General features: G+C 43.8%; 1 protein-coding gene across 2 annotated transcripts in view; it reads left to right on the top strand.

Annotated features, from left to right (window-relative positions):
- Positions 1-14,308, top strand: part of DTWD2 (DTW domain containing 2) — a 686,623-nt gene that overhangs the window by 355,932 nt on the left and 316,383 nt on the right. For both annotated transcript variants that reach the window (XM_063964177.1, XM_063964178.1), the window contains exon 4: positions 6,572-6,666. In XM_063964177.1, coding sequence (XP_063820247.1) covers positions 6,572-6,666 — 95 coding nt within the window. The remainder of the gene's footprint in view (positions 1-6,571; positions 6,667-14,308) is intronic.

Raw genomic sequence — 14,308 nt, 5'->3', positions numbered from 1 at the left:
AGATAGACCATCTGTGTGACTTTGTGATCACATAGAATGACCGCAGGAACGGAGACGCTGGCACCATGTTTTCTGCGTACGAGATCGTAGATGTAGGCAGAGACATGCCCTGCAAACCCCCGTGACACCCCTGCCTTTTTTGTCGTCCCTCCAATTACATCTCACAAAATGGCCTTCTCCTATCAAGGCCCATTGTGCAGTCGGGTAATATTGAAAAATAGGGACATTTTCAGGGACAAATCTAGAAACACCTGGGAAATTAATGATAGTTGGAAATATATAGAATTTCTGAAATACTAGAGGTCAGTATTTTTGTTTGTACACAGGTAAGGTAAGTAGTAGTGAGCAACAGGCGCTTACCTAGGAGGTTTTATTATCTTTTAGATTACAGTATAAAATATGTGTGAGTGTTCTATTATTTAACGTCTAGATCAGGGGTGGGCAATGGCCTAGATACTGCTACATACTACTTAGATTGTGCAAAACAAAATAATGAGGAGCTGCTTAGTATGCAGTTTGTGTTAGCGGTCCCCTAGAAAAAGTTTATAATAACTTGTTTTAAAAAGATTACATTGTCTGACGCTTCGGTATAGTCTCAGGTAACATGTTTTTACACTGATTTGAATTGTGTCCTCTAGAAAGTTCATTACAGGCAACGTGATTATTGCTTTACGTACAAATGTACTATTTCAACACCTTTTAATTTGGATTTCAAAATTTTATTTAATTGTTGTCTGTTACAGTACATGCCAGTGTGGTATAAAAAAAATAGCCATTGACGCATTTCCTTAGATGTGGGAATTGCCTGGGGAGCCATGAAAGAATTTGTTTTATTTTCTACGAAATAAGATAGAACAACACAGCTGGCTTATATAGAAGTGTTTTGTTACACAAATGAATGGTTTTCCGATTACTCTGTTACTTTGTCTTTCTCTAGGGTTTTCATCCTTTGTAAATTCACAGTACCGAACACAAGGCTAAAATTGGCAAGGCACACCATCAGCTTGTTTTGTTTTTTAAGCAGGTTTTATCATTCCAGTGCCTGTAGTTTGCTTTATGCCACACTACTCCCAAGTTTACATTCTGCATGCCCACATGCCTCTCTGATCACCCCACTGTTACTGGTCCAGGGGTTCTCCGCTCTCCCAGAATCTGTGTGTGGTAGGCTCCTGCGTATTCGCGCTCCTCTACCTCATACCCTGCGTCTTCCCAATGTGCTCCTTGTATGGCCAGTGTGGAGAAAAGATGTTTATGTTCAGCTCAGCTGTTACATCTAGGGCTTCTCTCAATAGATGCTCTTTATATAAGAAAAAATAGGCTTATAGTTTTAACTCTCTCTTTACAAGACCAGGATAGTTTATGGTACCCGTGTTGTAACAATCACAGTTACTGTATAGCTAAGCTGTCCTCAGCTGAGTACTCTCTGGGGTAAGTATATGTAGAGGTAATGTTATATTCTACTCTTTTTCTCCGGTTCAGGATGTGTGTGCAGCACACTTTTCTGTGTCTACAATCTACAGAAGGAAAAAATTATAGGGATTATGGGGCTGATGCCATCTTGACCGCACGTTGCTTCTGTGAATGTATCCTTCATGTTTTTGCGCTTCACATGCTCCCAAGCCAAGCACACACTAATATGGGCAATGCAGCATCAAGCCCAACTCATTTGCTTCTCTATTTGCAGCTGAAAGGGTGTAACCGGTTGGTAACAAGGCATTAGCACATATGCTCAGTGAGGGACTTGCAAGCTATGCAGGTTTGTGCATATGCGTAGTAACGTCTCTTTTCAGATGGATTTGGTGCACGAGGGATAGGATGGTTCTTTTGCAGATAATAATGACTAATCCTATGAAATTAAGCCTTCGGATAAGGGTGGTCGGTCACCGTAATGAATGCCACCCTGATACTTATTTCAGTGTTGTCAGCTGGTGCATCTATGTTTATAGAGATGGTATTGGGCTCTCGGCATTCAAAATACCAACAGCAGCATCTTGACGTGCAGGATCAAGACACCTTGAAGGTAAGTATGCTAACTTTTATCCCCTACTCCAATAACTCTCCCTTGTCACAGCCTGACCCTAACCACCCCCTCCCCCGCAGCCCAAGCCTAACCCTCCCTGGTGGTGCCTAGCCCAGCCTAAACCTCCTCCCACAGACTAAACCTAACCTCCCCGCGTGGCCTCACTCTACGGAGCCCTGCCATACGGATTCCGGCACTGGCATTTTAATCCATGTCTACATTCAGACCAGTATATGGATGCCGGCGTCAGTATTCCGTCTGCAAAACGCTGGTATGCTAACTGGATCCCGTACATATACTGTACCCTGTCCTATATTGTCTTGAACTATAGGTCACTGTTTTCTTGTTGTGTTTACTTGTTCATGTGTTCTGTAATTGGGCACTACGGATCCCTTGTGGCACCATGTAATTAAGGGATAATAATAATGTTCTAGAGAGTAAGCACAAAATTTACTGCGATTTTTTTTCTGTGGTGATGGGAAAATTACTTATTCCACACAATTGGGAGATAGAGATTAATTTTGAATACTACACTTAAATTACTATTCTTCTTTGTGTTTACATATATATATATATTTGGCAAATAATTAAGAGTGGCGATCCATAAAAGAGTAATCAAGAAGGAAATATTTTGAAGAACATTTTATACACTTGATATGTGTTAGATGGTGTTTCAGGTGGGTTACGTTTGAGGAGACCCAGATGGGTGGATTTCCAGAAAAGGACTTCGACAAATAACTTGAATATATAAATATTAACTTATTGTGTACTTAGCTAAGATAATTGATAAATTTAGCAGAGGTTCAATACAGCAGTCACATCAGCAAACTCAGGAGCCCCTCCCTCTGCGTCTAGAGGCTGAGTTATATTCAGATCTGGCACTTTCTGCAGTCCATGTTTTCATCCAGGCATGAGGCTGATTTTAACACTGATAGATTCCAGTTTATATAGGCTGGAAAACTCATGAATAGGGACAAAGGTCAAATTAGGAAATATACATAAATGCTAAAAGGGAACACAGTTGCGTAAATTGTGAGTCTTAGAAATAACATAAACACAATGTTTAATATGGATTATAGAGACACAAGGTGAACACTATTGTCCCAGGATTAAGAAATATGTTGCCGGATGTCTAACACCAAACACTTGTCTTGTTTGGTCTCATATAGGGAGGCCAATCCCGGGCCATTTTTTGGAAAATGGTCAATCCCGGGATATCTGGGATTGGCTTTTCCCTAGGTGTCCGCCCCGCCCGCGCCGCACACATAACTGACCATACAACACGGGCGGGTGGGAAACATCCATCTCTGCAGAGGTGGCCGGGGCCATGCAGCATCGTACAGACTGTGGCCCCCCAACCGTGCTGATCTGAGCACCGGGGACCCCCGCAGGCATGAGAGCCGCCGAGGACATGGTTGGGTTTGAGGCAGAAGCGTCCACAGCCTCCATGGTCTCCGGGGCCAGCAGCCCGTACCAGCCTACCACGGAGCCGGTAAGGCAGAACCGGGGCTGGAGGGGCATCTGCTGTGACATGGACTACATCCGCTCTGTCTATGGGATCCTGAAATGCAGCCAAGTGGTGAGTAGTGCTGGTCTGCAGAGCTTGCACTCAGTCAGTGCAGGGCACCCCAGCCTTGCCCCCAGTAGTAATCAGCATGCTGTGTGTGTGGGAACTCGGTCAGATGCTGGGATAGCAGTGGGTATAGGTGTGGCCCATTACTGCCAGCAAGTATTGTGCACACTGCTCTACCCTTCACTGGTCACTGGCCACAGCCAGGAGTACACACACCAGCATGTGCCCAGGAAGTGGTGCAAGAGTGTTACTGGGAGGGTACCCTTAGCCGAGTACCCATAGGGGGCGGTTCACAGGCTTCTTCTGCCTGGAATCGGTGACTTGATGCCCGGTTGGAGGCACAGGGATCACCCGCCCCTCCTGCACCTTAGCAATACCCCATCACGCCGCAGCGAGCTGGGCCCCTGCTCCGAGGGATTCAGATAGCCAGCTCTGTCCGCGCTGCCGCGACTCGCAGACGCCGCTCTGGGCTCCGATGCCGTGCGCACACACAGTGTGCTCTGGCAGCGGCGGGACAGACGCACTCGGCCTGCGGCGACTTGCTGCTGCTCTCGCTGCGTCTCTCCGCCCGCATTAATCGCACAGCTGGCTCTTTGTGAATTCACATGCGGGGGGAGCCGAAAGGAGGGAGCCGGGCAGCATCTGAGCATCCTGAGGACGCTCAACGCTGATCCCTCAATCCCAGGGATTTGAGCTTCCAATCCCGTGATTGAATCCCGGCCGTTATTACGCCTAAATCCTGGGATCCCCCTGATCCCGATCCCGGGATTGTCCTCCCTAGTCTCCTATAACCAGACAATTGCCTTTGTCCTTTCTTGAGCTCTGACAGAAAAGAACTTTAAACCAGCTTGTAAAATATTTCCCTTATAATAAATATATTTATATTTCTTCCTTCTTGTCCTATTAAAAGCACCATATTATATTCATAACAAACACCAACCACCTTTCTAAAGACTTAGGGGTATATTCAATTGACGTAGAAAGCTGCCGTCTGTCGAAAAGACTGCAGTTTTCGACTTTTTTTAGTTCGGAAGGACTTCCAACCTATTCAATATATTCGACAAGTCGAGGAATTCGACTTGTCGAAAAGCACGTGGATCGGCGGAATAGCTGCCGATCCACGTGCTTGTGTCGAAAACGGTTTTGGCCCCCTTTTCTACCATCTCAGTCCGACATAAAAAAATGTCGGACTGAGATCTGGGACCCAGAGGAGGAGAGGGGGGAAGACGGGGGACAGCCGCGGGCATACAGGGGAGAGAAGCGCTACAGCACAGCGCTGCAGCAGGATGTCTCACAGCCGCGCCGCTCACAGCAGCGTCCACCCGACTCCAGCAAGTGAGGTCACGCTTGCTGGAGCCGGGTGGATACTGCCGTGAGGTCGTGCTACTGTGAGACGTCCTTCTGCAGCGCTTCTGTAACGTTGCTCTCCTCAGTCTGCCCGCGGCTGTCCCCGCTGGTCTCCCCACGCCCCCCCCCCCCCTTCCCCTCCTCCTCTGGGTCCCTCATCTCAATTCGACTCTTTAAAAGTCGAATTGAGATGAGATTGAATAGGGGTTGTCTGATCCATTCCGACAAATGCATGTCGGAATGGATCCGACCCTAATTGAATATACCCCTTAAAATAAAGCACTGGTATAATTGGCAAATAAAATTTAAAAACATAAATTTAAACTGAATGGTATATAGTCAGCATACAATCTGACATAAATAATGTTAACTAGTATATCAACCCCAACATGTTTACTTAAGATGTACTTTGTATTTGGTGCTGAAACCACCTGAGAGCATGAAAGAGCAGCACAAAATTAGATTAAAAATGGTGTTTATCACTCCTGATACAGATAGTTTCATGTGATAAAATACTGTATAACAGTGTCAAGGTAACCCAACATATCTCATTGTTCTGTTTTATTTTAGGTTTTTAGTATACGGACCTACCCACAGTAGTAATAGGGGCGCTGTAAATCTTGGGATTGTTATGTAAATACTTTATGTATATTATTTATCTCTGTAACACACAACCTTTGTTGAGTCATAGCTTGCTTCATCTTTCACGCTAGTGATGTGACTGTATTTACACAACAGACTGCACTGTAAGCTCTCGTGCACAGGGCCCGCTACCATTTGTCTCACTTTCACACCTCCTTCATAAATCTCTCCTGGACTTTTTGTATGATCTGTAACTGATTGTCCAGGAATACATATATTTTCTAACTGTACAAATAAACAATGATGATGACGAAATAAATGTATCACAAATTGCATGTCAAAAATAGCTTACTCGAAAGTCACATTAATTGACATCTACATATGTGGAACCATCAGATATCGTGCAACACACTAGCAGATATTTTGTGTGGCCACACAATATCTGGGTTCCTTTCCTGTGGAGGAAACATTTCCCTGTTCCTCCCTTATGAAGAAACAGGGGGAATGTCTGCCATACACTGCTAGATGCGACTGACCAATTATCAGATTTTTTGGACATGCTGGACAATTTCAACATTTCCAACAGACTAATATTAGTGCTTGGTCAATGACTTAGATGTAGTTAGCTTAGTTACCCTGTACTTGTCCTATGTTGTCTCACTGTTTTCCTGTTTTGATTATGTGCATATGTACTGTGTAATTGGGCGCTGCGCAACCCTTGTGGCGCCATATAAATAAAGGATAATAATAGACTGAAAGGCTGATTCGGTTTAGGGAAGTGTCACCACATTAATAAGAAGTGTTGCGTGAATTAGGTGATTCTTTAAAATCTGTTTTAGTTGATGAAGTTCAATGGATTAATAGGAACGTTTGCCAACATTCTCCTTCAAAAGGTGTTTTTCAATTACACATTTGATAGCTTAATCTAGCATGGTAGTATTTTGTATTAATGAAGTAGGTTCTGTTTGGGCACACGCTGGTATGTACTTGCAATGTTTATGTCAATAAAAAATGTAATTATGCGTTTTAATTTCTTCTGCTTTATTTAGGAGAGTAGAGTACTTCGGACGGTACCCCTTTTGGCAGCTTGCCTCCCTGAAGACAAATACAAGGTCTTAATTGGTCGACGTTTTGGCGAAGAAAGGTAAACACCCATCATGTACTGTTCTAGTAGATTGACCTTCATCTCAATTTTCAATCACAATATTTTAAATAATGTTTTGAAGTTTGAGGATGCTACATAGTGCATCTGGCAAATCATTCATTTAGTCAGTCAATCAATCAATCAATCAATCAGTCAGAGGATGATAAAGATTCCAGCTAGACTTTTATCCTGTTTCCGGTTTCATAACTCAGTCTTTAAAAATACATACAGATTAAGGGGTCTATGTACTAAGCCATGGAGAGAGATACAGTTCATGGAGATAATGTACCAGGCAAAATATATCTCTTTTAAACGCTTTTAGAGCCTTTTTCAGAGCAGAACTCTGAAGGCCGGGTTTTGCCGTCTGCGATTGCGTCATGATTGACAGGCGATGGGCGTCCGGTGGCGGTGATGCAGTGTTGGGGGGGGGGGGAGGGCAGGAACACTTCTGGGTCATGGCCGTTTTCGGGGATGGCCAATAACGTCTCCTGCATTTCCTGCGATAGGAAACATGGCACTGGTGTCCCTGCCTCCGCAGCTAGGCTGCATAGGCAGGGGTCAACCTTTATTAAATGCAATGACAATTGAATTGCGATCGTATCGTGGGGTGGCACCAAACATGCTGGGCAGCCTTGCCCTGTGGTGGGCGGCCCCCAGCATGTGAGTAGTATGGTTGCAGATTTTGCTGCGATAGCAAAATCTGTGACCATCTCTGAATAACCCACTTAGTACATAGACCCCTTAGTCCTTCACATGGCATGCTGAAGCCTACACATGATCCAGTGAAAACATTGCATTATGCTGCAAGCACAGCAGCATTTTTCAAAGCCCACATTAATTTTTGCTGAATTAATGGTAATTGTCATTTACCTATATAGTGAAAGCTTTTGAATTCCAAAATCATATCTACAAGTATCATCCTAATAATTATTTGCATATTTGGCTTTGTTTCGTCTATAACATTGGAAATTAGTTCACTTATTCATATATATACTGTGTGTGTGTGTGTACATATATATATATATATATATATATATATATATACAGGTTGAATATCCCATATCCAAATATTCCAAAATACGGAATATTCCGAAATACGGAAGTTTTTGAGTGAGATAGTGAAAACTTTGTTTTCTGATGGCTCAATATACACAAACTTTGTTTAATACACAAAGTTATTATAAATATTGTATTAAATGACCTTCAGGCTGTGTGTATAAGGTGTATATGTAACATAAATGCATTCTGTGCTTAGACTTAGGTCCCATCACCATGATATCTCATTATGGTATCCTATTATTCCAAAATACGGAAAAATCCGATATCCAAAATACTTCTGGTCCCAAGCATTTTGGCTAAGGGATACTCAACCTGTGTATATATATATATATATATATATATATATATATATATATATATATATAATTTATTTGCATTTAGCTATTTTCCTTCTCTGCCCACCCAGAATCATTCATAATTTGGTAAGCCTTTGGACATCATTACAGAAAATGGAGTTAAGAAAAGCCAGTGTAAACAGTATAATTATTTAAAAATGTTAAACAGTTGCGAACTAAATTCTCAGCTAACTTTTTACTCCATTTTCCTATATATGCCACTTTAAATAAATGATGTGTTGTGTTGAACAAGTGAAAACAACGCTCTCATTCCTGAAGGCAAGGATGCCGAGGTGGGGGCGAGTGGGTACTAATTAATATACCTGTTGCATTGGCCAGGGCCAGCTGTTGTGAGGAACGGAAGACCCCTTTGCAGCGTATGGCACCAAACATAGTATTAGAAAGTGATTTTTTTTGGATGGGGCATGGTCGTTCCTACCGGATTTGGCCACGTGCCCACAGTACCTAGGCCCTATGAATGTCTCAACAGCATTGCATGGAGTCATTCCAGTTTTTTGTTTTCGCTGTAAAAGACTTAAAGCAGCAGGTGATTTTGAATAGCAAGGAACCTGTAATAACGGTTACAGTGCAGTACAGGGGTTAAAGTGGGCCGGAACTGCGTTCCGTCAGTTGTATTGGGAGGCGGAACTAGTTCCGCCACCTCCAGCCCACTTTACCCGGCCTGACTGACTAGAGTAGACCATCCCCGCCTCTCATTGTGCGCTGCGCCACCCACATTAATAGATGGGGAGGGGCGGCCAGAACTAGGACTACCTTATAGCCCACCTCCACGAGTTCCCCTCCCTACTATAGCGTCGCTGGCCGCGGCGGCGGGATTCAGGCGATGCATCTCCACATGTCTGTCTCTCCTGCCGTGTAAAGGCACAGAGGACAGGAGACCCATGCTGACGCTCTTGGTGGCTCTCAATGGCAGGGGCAAGAGACGGGAGTACTGGCACAAGGAGAGAGAGAGGTAGGAAAGAGGGGGGTGTCGGAAGAGGGAGGGTTGTTGTGCGCTGTGTCAGGAATTAAATGTGGGGGGGGGAGTGAAGCTGTGTGTGGGATTACATGTACTGGGGAGGGGGAGCTGTGTCAGGTATTAAATGTGCGGGGGGGGGATCTGTATGTGGGATTACCTGTACTGGGGAGGGGGAGCTGTGTCAGGTATTAAATGTGCGGGGGGGGGGATCTGTATGTGGGATTACATGTACTGGGGAGGGGGAGCTGTGTCCGGTATTAAATGTGCGGGGGGGGGATCTGTATGTGGGATTACATGTGCTGGGAAGGGGGAGCTGTGTCAGGTATTAAATGTGCGGGGGGGGGGATCTGTATGTGGGATTACATGTGCTGGGAAGGGGGAGCTGTGTCAGGTATTAAATGTGCGGGGGGGTATCTGTATGTGGGATTACATGTACTGGGGAGGGGGAGCTGTGTCAGGTATTACATGTGCGGGGGGGGGGATCTGTACGTGGGATTACATGTGCTGGGAAGGGGGAGCTGTGTCAGGTATTAAATGTGCGGGGGGGGGGGGGATCTGTATGTGGGATTACATGTGCTGGGAAGGGGGAGCTGTGTCAGGTATTAAATGTGCGGGGGTGGGGGATCTGTATGTGGGATTACATGTGCTGGGAAGGGGGAGCTGTGTCAGGTATTAAATGTGCGGGGGGGGATCTGTATGTGGGATTACATGTACTGGGGAGGGGGAGCTGTGTCAGGTATTAAATGTGCGGGGGGGGGATCTGTATGTGGGATTACATGTGCTGGGAAGGGGGAGCTGTGTCAGGTATTAAATGTGCGGGGGTGGGGGATCTGTATGTGGGATTACATGTGCTGGGAAGGGGGAGCTGTGTCAGGTATTAAATGTGCGGGGGGGGATCTGTATGTGGGATTACATGTACTGGGGAGGGGGAGCTGTGTCAGGTATTAAATGTGCGGGGGGGGATCTGTATGTGGGATTACATGTACTGGGGAGGGGGAGCTGTGCGAGGGATTAAATGTGCTGGGGGGGAGCTGTATGTGGGATTATATGTGTCCTGGGGAAGGGGGACCTGTGTCGGGGAATAAATGTGCAGGGGGGAGCTGTATGTGGGATTATATGTGCTGGGGAAGGGGGATCTGTGTCAGAGATTATGTGCTGGGGAGGATAAACTGTGTTAGGGATTATTTGTTTGGGAGGGGGAAACTGTCAGAGTTTACATGTGCCGGGAGGGGGGAGCTGTGAGTCGGATTATATGCTGTGGGCATTGTGTATTATGGGGTGCTACTACTGTGGGCATTATTACTATTGTGTAACACGCCCCTTTTTTGAGACCACGCCCCTTTTTGTGGCGCGCGCAATACCTTTGTTGCATGGGCACCGTGGGGAGGGGGGTGAGTTCCACCACCTCTCTAGGACCACTTTAAGCACTGGTGCAGTATATGTTGTCAGTTCCTGCTAGGTTTATGTAGTGTGTGAGGGTGGCACCTGTACTGCTGGCCAGTACCCCTGACTAGATGTTTGTCTATAATCTCATTTATTCTCCTTTTTTATTTTCAGTATTACCCTGCACCACTGGAGCTATCTCCCTAGTTCTATCAGGCTAACTCTTAACCCAGTGGTTCCCAAACTTTTTTGAATCACGGTGCCTTAGAGTATCAGATTTTTTTTCACGGCACCCCTAGGCCAAACGTTTCTTATTGAGAAATATGGAATGAAATATTAAATTAAGTAAATTGTATTTATATGTTATCCTTAGGTTTAGTTATGTGGTGAGGGACAGGATTCACTTCTGTTTGTCCACATACTTTATGATTGGCAGCCACCAGCACTGGTTTTGCCTATTAAACTGGCCATAAATAATTTGAATTAAACTGCACGTACACCAGGGTGCCACGGCACACAGTTTGAGAACCACTGCCCTAATCGGTATAGTTTCAAACAGTTATTTAAAACCCACTTTTCTTTAAGAATACCAGTTCCCCACTTAATCTCACCATTTTCATCCTCCATCTCGCCCACTCTTACTTCTTGCTCTCAGATCCCCTTACCTTGGCTCACCCCCATGTGTCAACCGTCTGTCTGCCCTCTTTCCCCTAGATTGATTGCTTTAATGAGCAGATCCCTCTTTCCTCCTGTTTTCATTACCTATAACTGTTCTCATGGTTATGGATCAGTGGGTCTACCTCGATTAGGTCGACAGTCAATAGGTCCACCACTATTGTTCGACATGGACATGGTCGACATGGCAAATAGGTTGACACAGTGAAATGGGACATGACATTTTTGAACGTTTTTGGTTTTGCTTTTTGCTCGCTTTGCCCGCCATGCTGTGGGTAAGGTGCCTTGCTCCGCTACCGCTGCGCTGGCCACAGTTGACTATTTCCAATTATAGTCCATGTGGATGGTAACGTATGAAAAAGGTTAAAAGGAAAAAAAAATTAAAAAAGCCATGTTGACCCTTTCATGTGTCGACCTGTCCCGTGCTGCTTAGTATGCTGTGTCGGCCTTGTCCAGGTTGACCTATGGACTGTTAACCTACCATCTGGATTCTCATTACCTATAACTCTTACTGTCTACACCTGCACCTCCTCCTTGGGCTCTCTGTCCCTTGACTCCACTCACTCTTCCCACCTCTTTCAGTGGTTCTAAACCCATTAGTTGCACTCACGCTAATGGACACAGGATCCAGCTTGTACTGAATACTTTGCCTTTACCCAGCCATAGGCTATCAGTTGCTGTGTTGTAGTGTTATTTGTTAACTGTACTGTGCTGTTATACCATGTAATATAGATTGTAAGCTCCACTGGGGCAGGGACTGATGTGAATGGGCAAATATTCTCTGTAAAGCGCTACAGTATATGTGTACGCTATATGAATAACTGGTAATAATAAAATTACTGTTTTGTTGTTTGCCCCCTGTACGGCACTGCGACCACATGTTAGCGCCATATTAAGATTAATAATAATCCTACTTACTATGCTCACACCTGACTCACATACTGCTCACATTTCTCCTACATGTCGTAAAATACTTACCTTCACAGCTGGAGCCCATAGAGGAAGTCTGCAGAGGATACGGTACACACTCTCATCTTTTTGATGACTTCCCTATTATTCTTGTTCAGTCTTATTCTCTGCTTTGTATTAAAGCAGAGAATAAGTCAGATAAGGGTGTATATTTTGAGGGGCTGCATGCTTTGTGCGCTGCTTGCTGAGCTGCTTTTTGGTCACCACTGGTCTAAAATTGAAAACTGCATTTCTCCTCTCCAAAATGTGGGAAATATGAGGACAAACTAAAACTTCACAAAATCTCTTAAGTGACTCACAAAAAAAAAAAAAAAAAGATTTTGTAAATATTTTAAATGCCAAAATTGCATTGTTAAACAGGTTGGTTCTATAAATAATGTGAAAGTTGGAGCGTACAAACAGCAGGCCCAAGAGCAATAGTTAATTTTTGGCTATTTAATTGCTAATTAACGGTTTTAGGGTCAGTTGTTGCCTGAAGCCTTCTGCATGCTTGGAATACTGTGAAACTAATTTGAAATCATTTTTCAAGCATAGCACACCGGATCTTAAAGTGAATATAGTTTTTTTAGCATAAGGAAACATAATTGAAGTATTTAAATTAACATTCTGTTTTAATAAAATAATGTCTAATGTTAAAGCAATTTATTGAACCTAGGAGCATTTCTGCTTTCCTCTGTTTAATATTTCCAATAAAAACAGTGTATGTATAGCAATTAATGTTGACTTCTTTGTTTAACCTACACTGTTGCTGTATGTTATAGAGATGAGTTGTTCAGTTTTGACTCTGTTATGTTCGAATCTGAAACCGTCGTCTTATTGGCTGTTCGGCTTTCACATGTTTTTGGATAGCAAATAAGGTGACATTTCCAGATTTGAACTTGCGCTAAGGTGGCGAAAAGAACCAAGTCAAAACCGAACCGCACGTTACGATTTTTTTTTTTACATATATTGCCCTTGTTTCTTTTTATCTAAATATTAACAGTTAAATATCTAATAAGATTCATAGTGCTGGATTTACCCAATGTTTCTAGTAATACTCTGTCTGCTTACATACTTTGCGATTAATGTAAGAGCCATTGTTTTTCTACCTGCTCCATAATACTCCAGTCTTTCCCCAAAGGTGTTCTACTAATTAAATTGGGCAGGTTCTATGGCTAGCCAATTAAGTTTTGTCTTCATTGAAGCACATCTCGGAGACAACCATTCAAGTTTCTCACTGGCTTTTGAATACATCTCCAGTGTATAGCTAACTGTGGGTTTCCCAATGAGGTGACCCACATCATGGGTGGTATGTAATGCCGCACGAGTTTGGCGGTCGTGCGGGATGCTGGCCGAACTCGGATGTTTTTTTTAAAGGGGCAATCCTTGTAAGTAATTGCCCCTTTAATAAAACATTTGAGTTCAGCCGGCATCCCACGTGACCGCCAAACTCGGGCGACATTACATCCCTCCCCATATATCTGCTGCCGGCTGCAGATTGGCTGAAGAGATCTTTTGTAAGGACATCTAAGCACTAAATTTGACGTTTCCATACATAAAGGGCTAAATGTAGTAGCCTTACGAGTTTGCACGAGGTGCCGGGACTTTGTGCGAGTCTGCATAGTTTTTTTTTTAAAGTCGCAACCATTTTACAAGGCAAAATCGACATTGTTTTGCCTTGTAAATGATTACTGCTTTAAAAAAAACGGGCAGACTCATATAAAGTCCTGCATCTCCGGCAACTCTGGTGCTATTACATTTAGCCCTAAAGGTCAGGATAAAACATTGTTCAGGGAAAACATTTCACTGCTGCTCTTTAGTTGTGAAGTATTACTCCTCTCAATGATAGAAACCTGAAAGCTCTTCCTGTATCTTTATAATCACACCCTAATGATTTCTGATACCACAAATATTTCTGAGAATACATTATAGTTACTGTGCCTTCAGTGGCCCTCACCCTTTTTTTGTCCAACACCTTTCACCTCTGTAACACTTTTTAATGCATAGCTTTTTACTTCTTTCTTAACACTCACTAACACATTCGTTTTTCACTGGTGATCTGCCCTGGGGGTGACTGGCACTCGCCGTCTTGTTGGGTCCTCACACTCCCGATTCAAACTTAGTGTTAGGGACCCACCAGAGACAAGATCACCTAGGTGCTGGTTGGTGGCTATTATTTTTTGCCCAAAAAGTATACCAAGAACCTATGTAAGATTGCAGAGTTTACTATAATTATTTTGACTAGCAGTACTTGGTACTGTGG

The sequence above is a fragment of the Pseudophryne corroboree genome, chromosome 1 (genome assembly GCF_028390025.1).
Source record: "Pseudophryne corroboree isolate aPseCor3 chromosome 1, aPseCor3.hap2, whole genome shotgun sequence".
NCBI classification, from domain to species: Eukaryota; Metazoa; Chordata; class Amphibia; order Anura; family Myobatrachidae; genus Pseudophryne; species Pseudophryne corroboree.
The sequence above is the reverse complement of the archived record's forward strand: the minus strand, read 5'-3'. Positions and strand labels throughout refer to the sequence as shown.